Genomic DNA, 17694 nt, shown 5'->3' with positions numbered 1-17694 from the left:
AATCCGACGGTGAATTATTCCGCGAGGAACTTCGGCGTGTACACCTCCGGCCGGTCGGGGTTGCTCATCATCATCCGGTTGAACGTGCTCAAAGCATGGATGGAGTTAAAATTGAATTCTCATCATGTCAGTCGCTGATTTGGGTTTCAGAGCAATTTCCTGAATGTTGATGCTCGCATGCAGAGAATCGTTTAACAAAAAAAAGGAAAGTTCCATGAAGTGTTGGCTGTTGCCATATAACTAACATACCACGCCTGCACGAGCTTCCAATTGCATGTATTCAGAGTCCTCGCCTGAAACGACCAAAGAAGTAATATAATTCACGTTGTCGAAATATAAAAAGTGAACCTGCGTTCCAACCCGTGGACCAACTCGATCATCACGATCCATCTGCTCGGGATCGATCGAGCTCCTCGACCCTTGGGCCTGCCATGTCGTCGTCGTCGTTGCCGGCGACGCTGCGGATGCTCCACGCCGCGTGGCGGGGCGCGCGGGAGGCGCTCTCCTTCTCCTCCACCCGCCTGCGGCAGCACACCGGCGCGCACCTGCACAGGATCGACCGCTACTCCGCTGTCGAAGCGGCGGCGCTCGCCGGGCAGCGCATCGAGACGGCGCCGTTCCGCGTCGGCGGCCACGAGTGGCGGCTGCACTTCTACCCCAGGGGCGTCCTCGCCGCTTCCGACGACGACGCTGGCCGCGTCTCCGTCGACCTCATTCTCTGGTCCCGCCGCGACCCCTGGTGGAGGCTGCTCCCGGCCATGCCATCGGACGTGACCGCCGCGTACAGGGTGAGCATCGCCCTCGACGGCGACGGTGGGAACCGGGCGTTCTGCACGGCCGTGGGGCCGCACCGCTTCCGCGGCAGCTTGTCCAGCTCCGGCGCCATGGACGTGGCCACGGTGGAGGAGCTGAGGGCGGCGCTGCGGCGCTGGGAGGGCGCCGGCGACGGGATCGTCGTCCGGTGCGACGTCACCGTGACGAGCCTCGAGGAGTCCCGGATCATGTGGTGCATTCGTCAGCTAGTTAGCAAAATAAATTTGGATTCAATTCGATGAAATCTCCACTACTTGTAATTGCAATAGTTGAAATCTCTATCTATTTTTGATGTTATTATTGAAAGTGTCAAGACACAGTTCCATATGTCAATCTTGATGAGCTAAGTGCCAAGAAGACACAGTTCCATAGTTGAAATCTCTCATTTTTAAACAGATACAGACCTTATTAGCTAATTGCCAAGAAGCTATCAAGAAGAAACTCGGTATTATCAAATGACTGACGCGTGGGGGCGGGTTTTAGTGTCGGCCGGGCCCGCCTGCCAGACTGAGAACAATATCCGAGTGAACAGTAGCCTGATCCATGTCTGAACAAAATAAGCTCTCTCTGTTGTGTTTAGAGATGAACAGTAGCCTGATGGCCTGATCCCGGTCTCTAGAAGTTGCAAAAACAAAGACAAAAAAGCAATGTTAATCTGCTTACTACTAGATAGATCGTTCACATCAATGTTTAGAGATGAGAAGACCGCACCCACACAATCTAATGCATTATTTTCGTCATCTTTATCACACAACTCAACACAACCTATCACACCTGAATATCCTATCGAATTGGTTCCAAAACCTAATAGGTTCACAGGCTAACCAAAAAAAAAGTTTACAGGTGACAACAGTGTGATGAACTAAATGTAGAGAGGAATTGGATCAATTTTGATTTGTATTATTAGTCTCTTGAGTTGTATCTATACATGTACAACGAGTCTTGTAAGGCTAACTCAACTAGGGCGTCCCAAGGTCCTCTTCATCTTTGTATTCCTAAGGGTAGAACTCCGATGATTTGGCCTGTTATAGGGATAAGGGAGTTGAGAATTGAGTTGAGTTGCAGATGAGAATGGAGGAGACAACGACTGGTTCGGTGACAGACTCTGCTGGGACTAAACCATCGGCGACTCCGAGCGATCTCCGAGCTGACTCGTTAGAGATGAGTCCGAGGGTATCACCAAAGGTGAACCATCCTATAACTATTTGCTCAATATCCTTTCCTAGTGTCACCTGTGTTACCAAACTAGTTAAAAAGCCAGTTTGGTTTACTCAGTCCGTCACCATGTTTGTGATGAAGAACCAATATGTTCACATTGTAAGATGGGCTCAGAGCTTATCGATATTTGGCAGGTCCTATATATGTGTGTCTAGACTAAGATGTTTCCCACGCAGGCAGCTTCGTTCATCAAAGTTTACTCACATTGTGCTTATATACACAGTAACATAGAGTAATACCATGCCACGAACTTATGTGATCCTACGGCAGGAAATTGGAATATGAAAAGACCGAGTTAAAAGCATGATTTATCGATCCATGCATTCCACACAACTTGGAAAACAAGACGAGCAAAGCCGAATTGCAGTAGCTACTACAAAACAGAAGTTAAACCTAGTGGATACTGCGCGTGACATGGCAGTCACCATATTAAAGCCAAACATTGCACAATCACCAAGGATCAGAAAACAATCCTCCTCCTCATCATCTGACGTGGAGTAAATACTGTCCTCATCATCAGCCCAGTGGTCGCCGACGTTGTCGTAATCGTCTTCCTCCTCATCTGACGAGTAGTCGCTGCTGCCATCATCATCGTCGTTGTCGTCGTCTTCCTCTTCATCCGATGAGTACTCACTGTCGTCACCATCGTCTTCCTCATCCGAAGAGTAGTCGCTGTATCTGATTTCGTCAGAATCTTCCTCTTCATCCGACGTGTAGTCGCTGCCATCGTCGTTGGACGAAGACGAAGACTCGGTCTCCGGCTGGAGTATGCCTCGCACAGTTCCTTCCAGATTTGTTCAATGGCAGCCTGTGGGCCTGCCTTGCGCCTGATCCGTTCGTCATCTATCTCGACATAGCTTTTCGCCTTCATCTCCTCGCTCGCCTGCTCCTGTAACTTCAGGTAGCCTGCCTTGCCCTCTTGCTCCGCCACCATTGTCCGGCCGGGCTAAAGTGTACGATGGTCTCGTCTGTGTTAGCACTTAGCACTGCAGATCGTAGAACATCGGAGAGTCTGGATTGAACTCGACTCCTCGAACTGGATTGGTATTAGAGCACGGATTTGGGTGCGTACATGGTTTGCAGGTTACGTAATCTACAAACTAATTTATTCCTTTCAGAACTGGTTACGACTTATGAGTGCAATGAGTTGCTAGTACGGTCCAACATAGCAGCTAATCTCTATCTATATACTATAAATTTTTATCTATCTATAATCTATCTATAAATCTATTTTTTAGAGTATCTATAAATCTATCTATAAAAGTAAAAACAATTGAAATTCTTTCTCATCATGATTAGGCCTACCTTATCCCTCACGGAGGCCCCACTTGTTAGGCCAAAATGTTTGACGAAAGGGAGGGAGAGATTGGTTTTGTCAATATTTTCCACCAGTAATTTTCTACTCCCACATCTTATACCAGCATATTACTTTCCTTTGACACACACTTTACTTTCCTTTGCACCTACATCCACCCATAATTTGTATCATTATTAGTTTTGAAAGGATAATAATTGACATCATTATTTATGCAAGAAAAAGAAAGACGCGTATTATTAAACGACATCATTGCTTGATGGACAGGAAATTAAATATGTGTCTGTGACACGTACATATCCACTAGTATATCTATATAAAAATGGAACAATTGAAACCTTTCTCAACAAGATTGACCCACCTTGCCCCTCACATAGGCCCCTACTTGTCATGCCAAAAGGTTTGACGAAAGGGAGGGGGAGATTGGTTTTGTCAATGTTTTTCACCAAAATCCTAATACCTTTTACACTAGCAAATTCTTATACCCACCTCTGGTACCCGTGTATTACTTTCCTTTGGAACACATGTTAGTTTCCCTTTCACATGCATTCACTCATAATTCAAGTCATTATTTATTTTGGAAGAATAATAATTGACATTATTATTTATGGAAGAAAAAGAAAGATGTATATTATTTTTGGAAGGAAAATTAAATACATGCCAAGCCTGTGGCATGGGGAGATTGGTTTCGTCCAACAAACATTACCACAAACCACTGAAATCTCCACTAGTATATCTATATAAAAATGGAACAATTGAAACCCTTTCTCAACAAAATTAGACCCACGCACCCTGCCCCTCATAGTGGCCCCCACTTGTCAGGCCAAAAGGTTTGACGAAAGGGAGGGAAAAATTGGTTTCGTCAATGTTTTCCACCAAAATCCTAATACTTTTTGCACCAGCAAATTCTTATACCCATCTCTGGTAACTGTGTATTACTTTCCTTTGGGACACACTTTACTTTCCCTTTTACATTCATTCACTCATAATTAAGTCATTGTTTATTTTGGAAGGATAATAATTAATATTACAGAAGAAAAAGAAAGACGTGTATTATTTTTGGAAGAAAATTTAAATACATGCCAAGCCTATGGCATGGGGAGATTGGTTTCGTCCAACAAACTATTACCACAAACCACTAAAATCTGAAACTGTTTTCACCAAAACCTTCTACATAACATACCCACCTGGTGTACATGCCCTATTTTTCCTTTGAGAGTCGAAGGCTTCCAAATATTATTTGCACATTCTGTATTTTCCGCCGCCTCCGCCCGACGTTCCCTCCGAAAAAAAAATCTGCCGCCGCCTCGGCCCTACGTCCCTCCGCCCACCTGACCTGCGATCGGACCCCGAGCCCACGACACTCCCTGCGCTGAGCAACTGCATCATATTCCGGCCAGGGATGACGTGACCGCTGCATCAACCGATCAAGGTGAGTGGCAGCGAGTCCACCTAGCCTCACCCCATCGTTCCTGACCTGGTGCTGCATATGCGGCTCATGAAACACGTGGTGACGCCGTCCATTAGAAACTGATTTGATTTAGTATTAGATGTTGCAGGTTAGCCATGAGGTGTTGTTCGGGGCATTGAAATCATGTCTTAGATCACCGGCGTCCCACATCGTCCGTGTTACCCTGGCCGCCGGCGTTCCCCCATTCTCCCTGCCCCTCCTAACGTTGCACATTGCGGTGGTCGGCACCAGCATCCAGTTATTTCACTAATCAAATTTGACCCTACTTTTTTTAGATAATATGCTTCCATATTTAATCAAGGGTTGTCTTACATATAGATATTAATTATTGCTTCTCTTTTAGATTTTTAGATAGCAAATATAATTGGTTATTCTATCACGCAACAAATTAGATTTTTTAGTACAGTTGGATGCAATCCAATTATTTTTAAATAATTTAACTTTAAACATGTGCTTATGGCACATACATCTCTACTAGTAATTTTAAAAGCAAACAAATATTTGGTGATCCTCGTCCGTATGCTCCGTACAACGTTCCCATGTAGCTGCCTCGCTACATCTTAGGCCCGCGGAATGCGTGCTAGGGATGTGATCATGGGTGGCTGGGTGCACTACCCCAAGAGTTTGATGTAATTAGGACCTTGGCTCTTTTGCAACACCGCAATGGCGGAATCTCGCTCGCCATCACTTCACAAACCCTGGACACTTGCTAGTAGGGATGCCAATGGTTCGGTTTTAGATCAGATATATATCCGCGAGTTTTAGGTCTAGCAGATTCGGTTTTGGGGATAAGCTCTCACCCACAGTTTTCGGGTTCGGGGTCCCGAAACTTATCGGTTTAGTTTTTATTACCTATGGATACTCAATGGATAACAATTTAGAGTAAAAATCATATTTTATAGTATACTTAGTAACAAGTTTGTTTACTTAGACTATTAAATTTATTCTAAGTTGATCACCATTACATGGAACTCATATTTTGACCCCAAGGTGTTTGACATGCTTAAAGGTGAATCAACCATGCTGTTGTTAGACTTATATCAACATAATGCCAAAATGATAAAAAGTTGCTTTTTTACTTGTATTAAGTGCAAGCTGTCTTGCCAACACATACCATCAATCCAAGGGGATTTATCACTAAATTCCAAATTTGACTAGATACCATGTCATCACTAGCTTATAAGGATAAAAAAATTTGGAGACACAAGCAACAAATCATGAGAAAGCTACATGGAGTCTCTTGTGTATAAATAGATCCCATATGCGCAGGTAATCCACCACCCATATCACTGATAGAATCTAGCAATAACTTAGAAATTGAAACCCATATAGTACCTCTTAGCAAGCATGGCAACTAAGATATTTGCCCTCCTTGCACTCCTTGCTCTCTCTATGAGCGCTACCACCGCGGTCATTATGCCCCAGTGCTCACTGGCCGCCTCCGCTGCTACTATTCCACAATACTTCTCACCTATCGCAGCAGTCGGATATGAGAACCCGATTGTGCAGTCCAACAAGCTTCAGCATGCACTTGCAGCTAGCGTCCTACAATCACAGGCAATAGTCTGCCTTACTGCAGCAGCAATCTTTGGCCCATCTGACAGTACAGAGCACTGTGGCACAGCAACAACGCGTTCTTTCACCATTTAGCCAGCTAGCCCCGCAGAACCCCGCCGCCTACTTGCAGCAACAGACGTTCCTCCCATTCAACTAGCTAGCCACCGTGAACTTCGCTGCCTACTCGTAGCAGCAACTGCTTCCATTCAACCAACTTGCTGTTGCGAACTCCGCCGCCTTCTCGCAGTAGCTGTTCAACTCACTTGCTGTGGCTCACCCCGTTACCTTCTGGCAGCAACAGCAGCTAGTCAACCAACTGGCTTTGACGCGTCATGCAGCCTTCTTGCAGCAACCCATCAGTGGTTCTACCATCTTCTAAATTCCATATGAGTTGTACTTCTATAATAACATTTTCATGCCGACGTGTGTAACTCCTCGGAAATAAGAAAAGTAATGATTAAGACTCTAAAGTCCTATTCATGTATAAATGTGTTCTGTAATTGTTTGTGCCATACATTCCACAGACACCGTACATACTATGTATCATACATTTGGATCCATACTTGTAGTAAATATATACTACAACATACATACTTCCTGAGGCAGTCTGGAAGTGAAAGTTTGGATTTCACTGGATGGGACAATGGAGCCATTCCACTAGGGGCATTCAAGGATTGAAGGTAACATTTCTGTTGGTTGAAATGTGGATAGATGGAGAGAGGGGCAACATCACGAACTATTATAGTCACATTATTTTTCGACTGTATAAATATGTTTCGATCGCTACCACAAAAATCCTTCGAACGCTAGAGTTCTAACAAATAAGGTTATTGTTGAATCCAAAAATTTTATGTAAAAGATGTTACCCCTTGTTCCGTACTTATGTATATGTATATGCATTTTTACTAATGTATTTTATCTCGCTAATAAAATGTGCATGCTTCCATAAGCTATTGACATTATTGGTTTAGGCAGGAATAAATCTTGGGAACACCAGAATGTGGCATTGTCAAGAAAAATAATCTTTGGCTCTACCAATAAGACCCATGAAGTCGCTCACAAAAATGTACCAGACTCCTTGACCAAAAAGTTCATTTTAGCCTATGACAAGAATAAATTAACAATATATGTAACACGATGATCTATACTGCTAGCATGATGTTGAATATTACATGCTCATACACCAAATATCACTATAAATTACTTTTGTTACATATTTGACTGGCATGTTACCATGATACGGGAATAATGGATATAGAAAAAAATTATGTTTCGTATTAATTGTGCCAACTCATCAAAAGCTATAATTCAAACACTTAAAGTAATTGATCTAACATTTTAATTGCCTTATTCTTTTAATAGGCTTAGTGCATAGGGCCGGAATTCTCATCGTCTCTACGGCCACATGTTGTACCCAACAATTGAATGGAAATATGATAATATTTTTTTGGAGCACCAACATCACATGTTATAGTTGTGTAGTGATGAAGTTGGTTAATCCCTAAATGAGGGAAACAAGATAATTTAAGCAAGCTTGGTTTTAATGCACGGTAAATTAGTGAGCTAGAAGATCTGATTCATATCACATCCCGAGAACATGATTACTTCGCCTGAAACTAGTCTGTTAAGCAAATCCTACCCGAGGTGGATAACAAACTGAGCACAGACAGATTTGGATCCACATCAGCATATCGCAACTTTACTGGCTCCCCATTAAGTGGAACACATATTTTGATCCCAAGGTGTTTGAAGCGTCCCCTCATAAGAGAAGACTTAAATGTGATACAAACATCAGTTCCAGGAGGCTGATGACACATTTATTACATCAGATGGTTCATCACCGTACAACTCTACGCGGTAGTGAGCAGAGAAGTGCCACTATCGCGAGGATTACAACCCACACCCACACAACGATATTAAATGTAAAAAGGGGGTCATCAGAGTCTTCGCTATGCGGTATCTCCTGCGGGTGACCCTAATCCACAGGCAAGGCTGGGTGCAGGACGATACCCCTACTCAGCGTCGTCAGGAACAAAGTCCGGATCTTCTTCTGTAAAAATAAAGAATGGGGTGAGTACAAACGTACTCAGTAAGTCCAATCACACCCACGGAGGGGAATAAACAGAGTATAATGCACAGGGTAAATCAAGGGTAAGGCTAGGGTTTAAATTGCGGAAAGCAATATTTTATGCAGTGGTTCATTTGAAAGAAAGGATTTCCAAAGCCAATTTCTTGTACCAAGTAACACGTAGTGTTGATCCACACAGGATCCAAGTTTTAAGCTGCTACCGGACTCCTCATCCGCCGTAGCACACGGCACAACTGCCGGACACATTTCCAAAACCACTCACGCCAACCCATCCCCAAAATAAACACTAGTTATGTGACCACACCGTAACTCACCCAGTACCGTGGGCATGGCTATTCGAATAGATTTTATCTTTGCAGAGGTGTGCAGCTTTACCAACAAGCGGGGTACCGCAACTCGATCACCTTAGTGTCGGTGCAGATCCCAACAAAGCCATTACCCACCTTAGCTAGACCTGACTAGCCATCACGGGATGCACCAAGGGGTCATTGACCTATCACAGAGGTTGTAACCGGGGCATAAGTTACACAGAGCTAATCCCTTCTCCTTGATCACCCGTTGCTCTCAGCTCTCCTGATGGCTATCAGACTAACTTGTGGGGTTTATGCTAAGCCGTTGCCCATTCAACGGTCGAGTGGTTTGCACGATAGTGGAGTTAGGTGAGATGACACACCAACTCGGTCCTTAGGGTGACAAGATGGATATCTCCCTTCCTTGCTCTGCCACAAAGGCACGAGCACACCAATCGGCAAATCACACAGAAATGCCATCCATCCCGTCTAAATTCATCTTTCGAAATTCCACTTTTATCCCTTCCCACACACGCACACCTTTTCTTTATAAAACAAGTTGTATTGTGTATAAGATCCTAAGCGTTCTAGCAGCGACTAATGTCCAAACAACACACATTCAGACATTAATCTAGGTGGTCAAGGAATGGTTATAACAAATCAAGGGGTGGCTATCCAACCGTGTTTTCAGCAGGCAAAATATATGCAATTTTATAAAACAGGCCAATAGGTTGTGTGTATAAAAACTAGGACAAAAGCATGCATCAAAGGATGGGATTGAACTTGCCGTCTTCAAAGCCTTCGGGGGGGGGTCCTGGTCAAAGCACTGTCCTTCGGGTTCGGGGTCGCGAAACTAGTCCTCGTTCGCCTGCTCATAGTACTGCTCGTCGATGGGTTCTCCCTCGTTGACACCGTGATCTACGACGCATACAAACATGCACACAATCAAGAAACAGAAATAAAAGTTTTATCGTTGAGCTCGAATCAGAAATAGTTAAGATATGGAGTTCGGAGTAATGTTTTTGGGTGGTTTCCTAATGGCATGGACAAAACTATGCCATGAGTGGCGTGGTAAAGTTTTAGGTAGATCCGAGGTCATTTGGCGCATGAAATGATAGGTTATATAAAGGTTTAGGGGTTAAATAAGGGTTCAGGGCTCATTTGTAAATAGTTTTGGAATAGAAAAGGACTTAGTTGTAAATTCTAGAAATGTTCAGGGCATCCTAAAAGATGTAGGGGCTTATTTAGTATTAGGTTTATAGGGTGGAAGGGTTTAGTTGTGAGTATAATGAAGGTTAGGGATTTCTTTGCAAAAGAGTCAAAGGTGGAAGGTCTCTTTAATAAATAAAAGAGAGGGGAGGGGGTTCTGGGCTAATATGCCCCCCTCTCTTCTTCCTCCCGACCGCAGAACAGGGGAGGGGGCCGTGCGGCGCCGGCAGCGGCCAATCCGGCCGTCCAGGGCCATGGTGGTGGCCGGGAGCGAGGGGGAAAGGAGGAGGGAGTCGCGGTGGTCGAATCCCGGCCGCGGCTTGGCCAGAGGCGGCCCGAGGTGGCCTAGCCACGACGGCCGGCGGCAGCGGGCAGCGGGTGGCGCGGGGCCAGTGCTCCATAGGAGTGGTGGTGGTCAAAGGGATGGGGGAAACCACGAGGGAGCCTCGGGGAGTTGGTCCCCCGCTCACCTTGGGTGATGGCGGCCTGTGGGAGGCTCTCCACGGCGGCGGCGGTAGCGGACAGGGAGGCTCGCGGCGGCGGCGTTACTGAGCTAGGAAGGGAGGGGCTGGAGATGGTGGAGGTGGTCGTGAGGGTGCCGAGCGACAGGATGGGCCTATTTAAAGGCGTGGCGAGGCGGTGGAGCGGGCGGGGCGGGTCGGCGCTGGCCGGCGAGCATCGCGGGGTGCCATTAATGGCGTTCCGGTGTCGTGACGCGGCGTGCGGCGGCGAGGACGAGGCGCAGGACGATTGGACACCTCAGGCAGGCGGCGAGCGGCGCGGGCGGCGCTGTGCAAGCACAGGGGCGTCGCACGTGGCAGCAGTGGCCGGGCAGGGCGCCAGCGGCGGGCGGCGCGGCGTGGCTCTGCTCGCGGAGCGGCGAACGACGCGGCGGTGATGGCGGGCCTGTGGCGTGCGCGTGGGCGGTGCGCGGGCAGAGCGTGCACGCGGGGCAGGCGGCTGGGCTAGGCGTCGCGGCGTCGCGGCTCGGCGCGCCGAGCGCCGCGTGTGCATGTGTCACGCGGAGGGGAGCGCGGCGCGCGGGGCAGTCGAGTAGGGGCAGGCCGGGAGCGGGGCGGAGCGGCGGTGCAGCGAGCGGCTTGCGCGCGGGAGGTGAAGGGGAGTCGGGCTAGGCCGGGTGTGCGGAGTAGGGGCAGGGCGGGCTGAGCTGCGTTCGGGGAAGGAGAGAGGGAGGGAAGGAAGGAGAGGGAATGAAAAGAGAAAGAGAGAAAAGAAAAGAAAAAAAAGTAAAAAGGAGAAAAGAAAAGGAAAAAGGGGAAAAGAAATGGATAAAAAGAGAAGAAAAATAGGGAAAAAAGAGGGAAAAGGGAAAAGGGGGAGCGAGCGCGCGCCGGCGGCGATCGCGGCTCCGGTCGGCCACGTGCGGCGTCGGTCACGCGTGCGCGGTTGGGCGCGACGTGCGGGACGAGGGCGAACAGACGGATGTGACCGCGGGGTTCAGATGTCAGGATCGGGTCCTTCGAAAGATCGGGAGATCGGGCGGGAAAATGGTTCGAGCTCAACGACAAAAAACTTTTGAAAGAAATTTTAGCACATGATTTATTTTGGTGGATTTTGGGATGTTACAGTGTTTGACATGCTTAAAGGTGAATCAACCATGCTGTTGTCATACTTATATCAACACAATGCCAAAAGGAAAAAAAGTTGCTTTTTACTTGTGTTAAGTGCAAGCTGTCTTGCCAACACATACATGCAATCAGAGGAGATTTATCACTAAATTCCAAATTTGACTAGATACCATGTCATCACTAGCTTATAAGGATAAAAAATTTTGGAGACACAAGCAACAAATCATGAGAAAGCTACATGGAGTCTCTTTTGTATAAATAGATCCCATATGCGCAGGTAATCCACCACCCATATCACTGATAGAATCTAGCAACAACTTAGAAATTGAAACCCAAATAATACCTCTTAGCAATCATGGCAACCAAGATATTTGCTCTCCTTGCACTCCTTGCTCTCTCTGTGAGCGCTACCACCGCGGTCATTATTCCCCAGTGCTCACTGGCCGCCTCCACTGCTACTATTCCACAGTACTTCTCACCTATCGCAGCAGTCGGATATGAGAACCCGATTGTGCAGTCCAACAGGCTTCAGCATGCACTTGCAGCTAGCGTCCTACAATCACAGGCAATTGTCCTACAGCAACAGTCTGCCTTACTGCAGCAGCATTCTTTGGCCCATCTGCAGTATAGAGCACCGTGGCACAGCAACAACGCGTTCTTTCACCGTTTAGCCAGCTAGCACTGCAGAACCCCGCCGCCTACTTGCAGCAACAGATGTTCCTCCCATTCAACCAGCTAGCCGACGTGAACTCTGCTTCCTACTCGCAGCAGCAACTGCTTCCATTCAACCAACTTGCTGTTGCGAACTCCGCCGCATTCTCGCAGCAGCTGTTCAACCCACTTGCTGTGGCTCGCCCCGTCACCATCTGGCAGCAACATCAGCTAGTCAACCAACTGGCTTTGACGAGTCATGCAGCCTTCTTGCAGCAACACATCGTTGGTTCTACCATCTTCTAAATTCCATATGAGTTGTACTTCTATAATAACATTTTCATGCCGACGTGTGTAACTCCTCGGAAATAAGAAATGTAATGATTGAGACTCTAAAGTCCTATTCGTGTCCAAATGTGTTCTGTAATTGTTTGTGCCATACATTCCACAGCCACCGTACATACTATGTATCGTACCTTTGGATCCATACTTATAGTAAATTGTAATATCCCAATTATTCATATTTTTTTAAAAAAAATTCAAGTTGAGGGAGACTACGGAGTTGACCAAAATTTGACTTTTTGAATCGTTGGTCGTGTGAATGATCTTAGACCGTGGCTGCGTAGGGCTCGTCAAAACGAATCCGTTTTACTACTCACATGCTAGGTTTGGATAACGGGTGAATTACTGGTGAGCCGGTGAATCTAGGCCATTGGATACACATTAGGTTTCTGTTTCTTAATCCCTCGAGACACCTGTTCCACCCGACTTCTGTTTTCGTGCGCCGCGCCTCCCTATTCCCCGATACCAGCAGCAGCTCTGCCGCCCCTTCCATCTCGCCGCCACCTCCCAGCGCCACCACCCTCTTCTGCTGCACGCCCCTTGCCTCTGCTGCCTACTAACTACTCAATCCAAGGTGGGGGAGGATCCAAGGAAGAAGCAAGGAAGAAAAGCAGCACACGGTAGGCTGGTTTATTAGATGAATTTCTGGCATTAATTGATGCGGAATTTGATCCTGCTCTAACAACGAAAATTGTAGGTTTCATCGATATCTTTCCAATGGCGCTGGTTTCATTCAATTCCGATTAGCGGTTTAGGAGATATCATCAAAACTGTGTCGCTGTTCCCTTTAGAAAAAAAGTGCGCAGAAACTGTTTATTTATTTTCGACTTATTTAGAAGCCGAATTTCAACTGGGCGCTGTAACGAAAGTTGAAGGAAATTTTCTGTAGATGTTCAAGATGTATTTTTTTACTGCATTTGGTTAAGATAATCAAAAGTTATGGGCAAAACAGCGAGTAACTCAGAGAATTGGTCAAATTTTCAGAACTTGTGAGAGTTAACGTTTTAGGCCTTTAGCTCCGGATTTCTTCGAGTATATTGGCGTGTGGTCGATATGAACTAGTTTCTGAGAGTGGTTTATTCCACAGGTTCGATAAATTCTAGCGGCGAGCGTGTGGCATCGGGTTCTCAACAAGGTTAAGGCAAGTGCACGACGAACTTGTTTGTTGGCAAGTTACTTGCCATTTCTTTTCCTATGTTATCCGATTGCCTTCTCATGTGTTTATGATATTCAAAACCATGATCTGTTCATGTTTCCCATTTCCTGATTCCAGTTTCAAGATATTCTTTTAAATTCCATTCATGTTCCGGTGTATCCAGATGTGCAATTTGCTGGCCCCACTTGCTCGGCTTTACCGATAAATGCTAAGGATGTTTCAAATTGTGTCCGTTTCAGACGGAGACTACTATTTGACTGGGGTTCATTCATTCAAGTTTCATGGATCGTTGTTGCTATGTTCTTTCCAGTTCTAGTTGTGCTTGTTGAGTATTCTTACTCACCCTTGTGTTTAATTGGTTTTTAGGTACCAAATGATTGCGGCATGCATGGGAAGTGGGAGTAGCACTTTCTGCAAGAGATTACACACACTTTTACACATGTTTAGTTGATATTGTCAATTCCTAGAGTATAAATGGTTAAACTTGACTGTCTTATTCTTTCTATGGTTGAGGCGAACTTGGTTGGTCGGGGTCAACTTATTTCTTTTGGTGATGGGATGGGCTATGATGCTTATTCATCATTCATATCCTATTTCGATAACTCTTCATATAAACCGCTTGTCCAGTACGACCTATTTACAGGGGAGACTCTGTCGAATTTCTATTTAATCTTTATACTTGTGTTTTAATTATGTTTTTGGTAGCCTCCGGGTTTGAAATAAATCTGGGGTGTTACATCATACTTCTTGAGGCAGTCCGGAAGTGAATGTTTGGATTTCACTGGATGGGACAATGGAGCCATTCCACAAGGGGCATACAAGGATTGAAGGTAACATTTCAGTTGGTTGAAATGTGGATAGATGGCGAGAGGGGCAACATCACGAACTATTATAGTCACATTATTTTGCAACTGTATAAATATGTTTCGATCGGTACCACCAAAATCCTTCGAACACCAGAGTTCTAACAAATAAGGTTATTGTTTAATCCAAAAATTTTATATAAAAGATGTTACCCCTTGTTCCGTACATATGTGTATGTATATGTATTTTTACTAATGTATTTGATCTCGCTAATAAAATGTGCATGCTTCCTTAAGCTGTTGACATTATTGGTTTACGCAGGAATAAATCTTGGGAACACCAGAATGTGGCCTTGTCAAGAAAAATAATCTTTGGGTCTGCCAATAAGACCCATGAAGTCGCTCGCAAAAATGTACCGCACTCTTTGGCCAAAAAGTTCATTTTAGCCTATTACAGGAATAAATTAACAATATATGTAACAAAATGATCTATACTGCTAGCACGTTGGGGAATATTACATACTCTTACTTGTAGTAAATATATACTACAACATACATACTTCCTGAGGCAGTTCGGTAGCTGTGAAAGTTTGGATATCACTGGATGGGACAATGGAGCCATTCCACTAAGGGCATAGTAGGATTAAAGGTAATATTATAGTTGCTTGAAATGTGCATAGATGGAGAGAGGGGCAACATCATGAACTATTATACACACATTATTTTGCAACTGTATAAATATGTTTCGACTGCTGCCACCAAAATCTTTCGAACATTAGAGTTCTAACGAATAAGGTTAATGTTGAATCCAAAATATTTTTACAAAAGATATTACCACTTGTTTTGTACATATGTATATGTATATGTATATGTATATGTATATGTATATGTATTTTTACTAGTGTATTTTATCTCGTTAATAAAATGTGCTTGCTTCCATAAGCAGTTGACATTATTGGTTTCGGTAGGAATAAATCTTGGGAACACCAGAATGTGGCCTTGTCAAGAAAAATAATTCTTGATTCCGCCAATAAGACCCATGAAGTCGCTCACAAAAATGTACCAGACTCTTTGGCCAAAAAGTTCATTTTAGCCTATCACAGGAATCAATTAACAATATATTTAACAAAACAATCTATACTGCTGGCAAGATGGAGAATATTACATGCTCATACACCAAATTAAATATCACTATAAATTTTTTGTTACATATTTGACTGGGATGTTACCATGATATGGGAATAATGAATTTAGAAAAAAGAATTGTGTTCCTGTTATTTTGTGCCAACTCATCAAAAGCTATAATACAAACACTTCAAGTAAATGATCCAACATTTTAATTGCCTTATTATCTCAATAGGCTTAGTGCGTAGGGCCGGAATTCTATCATCTCTACAGCCACATGTTGTACCCAACAATTGAATAAAAATATGATAATAATTTTTTTGAAGCATCAACATCACATGTTATAGTTGTGCAGTGATGAAATTGGCTAATCCAGAAATGAGTAAAAGAAGATAGTTTAAGCAAGCTTGGTTTTAATGCACAGTAAATTAGTGAGCTAGAAGATCTGAATCATATCACATCCTGAGAACATAATAACTTCGCCTGGAACTAGTAGTCTGTTAACCCATTCATCTAGAGGAATGGTTATTGGAGCAAATCCAATCCAAGGTGGATGACAAATTAAGCTCAAAATGATTTGGATCCACATCAGCAGATCGCAACTTTACTAGCTCACCATTACGTGGAATGCATATATTGATCCCAAGGTGTTTGACATGCTTAAAGGTGAACCAACCGTGCTGTTGTCACACTTATATCAACACAACGCCAAAAGGAATTTTTTTTTGCTTTTTTACTTGTATTAAGTGCAAGCTGTCTTGCCAGCACATACCATCAATCCAAGGGGATTTATCACTAAATTCCAAAATTGACTAGATATTATCTCATCACTAGCTTATCTCATCACAAGCAACAAATCTTGAGAAAGCTACATGGAGTCTCTTTGTGTATAAATAGGTCCCATATGCGCAGGTAATCCACCACCCATATCACTGATAGAATCTAGCAATTTAGAAATTAAACCCCGTTGAGTACCTCTTAGCAAGCATGGCTGCCAAGATATTTGCCCTCCTTGCACTCCTTGCTCTCTCGGAGAGCGCTACCACCGCGTTCATTATTCTGCAGTGCTCACTAGCCGCCTCCACTGCCACTATTCTACAGTACCTCTCACCTATCGCCGCCATCGGATATGAGCACCCAATTGTGCAGTCCAACAAGCTTCAGCAGGCACTTGCAGCTAGCATCCTACAATCACATGCAGTTATCCTACAGCAACAGTCTGCCTTATTGCAGCAGCAATCTTTGGCCCATCTGATAGTACAGAGCATCGTGGCACAGCAACAACACATTCTTTCGCCGTTCAGCCAGCTAACCCTGGAGAACCCCGCCGCCTAGTTGCAACAACAGATGTTGCTCCCACTCAACCATCTAGCAGCCGTGAACTCCATTGCATATTCGCAGCAGCAACTGCTTCCATTCAACCAACTAGCAGTTGCAAACTCCGCCACCTTCTCGCAGCAACTATTCAACCCACTTGCTGTGGCTCACCCCGCCGCCTTCTGGCAGCAACAGCAGCTAGTCAACCAACTGGTTTTGATGAGTCCTGCAGCCTTCTTGCAGCAACCCATCGTTGGTTCTACCATGTTCTAAATTTCATATGAATTGTACTTCTATAATAACATTTTCATGCCCATGTGTGTAACTCCACGGAAATAAGAAAAGTAATGAATGAGACTCTAAAGCCCTATCTGTGTCCAAATGTGTTCTGTTATAGTTTGTGTCATACATTTCACAGCCACCGTACATACTTTTTATCGTTCCTTCGGATCCATACTTGTAGTAAATATAAATTACAACATACATTCTTCCTGAGGCAGTTCGGTAGCTATGAAAGTTTGGATTTCACTGGATGGGACAATGGATCCATTCCACTAGGGGAATAGTAGGATTGATGGTAATATTATAGGTGCTTGAAATGTGCATTGATGGAGAGAGGACCCACATCACGAACTATTATACACACATTATTTTGCAACTGTATAAATATGTTTCGACCGCGGCCACCAAAATCCTTCAAACATTAGAGTACTAACATGTAAGGCTAATGTTGAATCCAAAAGATTTTT

The 17694-nt window shown here is 44.6% G+C and overlaps 3 protein-coding genes and 2 pseudogenes across 3 annotated transcripts; 4 read left to right on the top strand and 1 right to left on the bottom strand.

The window, feature by feature from the left end:
• The first annotated feature begins 431 nt into the window (after positions 1-431).
• On the top strand, positions 432-1055 carry LOC120645846. Its single transcript, XM_039922573.1, has one exon. The coding sequence runs from the start codon at positions 432-434 to the stop codon at positions 1053-1055; it is 624 nt and encodes a 207-aa protein (XP_039778507.1).
• A 753-nt stretch (positions 1056-1808) lies between these two features.
• Positions 1809-2965, bottom strand: LOC120645844 (prostatic spermine-binding protein-like). Its single transcript, XM_039922572.1, has 3 exons — positions 2852-2965; positions 2457-2792; positions 1809-1835 (listed from the first exon to the last, which is right to left on the bottom strand). Exons 1-3 carry the CDS (start codon positions 2963-2965, stop codon positions 1809-1811), a joined length of 477 nt encoding a protein of 158 aa, XP_039778506.1.
• Positions 2966-6164: 3199 nt separating this feature from the next.
• Positions 6165-6753, top strand: LOC120645843 (annotated as a pseudogene).
• Positions 6754-11906: 5153 nt separating this feature from the next.
• LOC120644941 lies at positions 11907-12508 on the top strand (annotated as a pseudogene).
• Positions 12509-16615: 4107 nt separating this feature from the next.
• LOC120645842 (kafirin PSKR2-like) lies at positions 16616-16963 on the top strand. Its single transcript, XM_039922571.1, has one exon. It carries the CDS (start codon positions 16616-16618, stop codon positions 16961-16963), a length of 348 nt encoding a protein of 115 aa, XP_039778505.1.
• Positions 16964-17694: the final 731 nt, after the last annotated feature.

Source organism: Panicum virgatum, chromosome 8K, assembly GCF_016808335.1.
Source record: "Panicum virgatum strain AP13 chromosome 8K, P.virgatum_v5, whole genome shotgun sequence".
NCBI lineage: Eukaryota > Viridiplantae > Streptophyta > Magnoliopsida > Poales > Poaceae > Panicum > Panicum virgatum.
The sequence above is the reverse complement of the archived record's forward strand: the minus strand, read 5'-3'. Positions and strand labels throughout refer to the sequence as shown.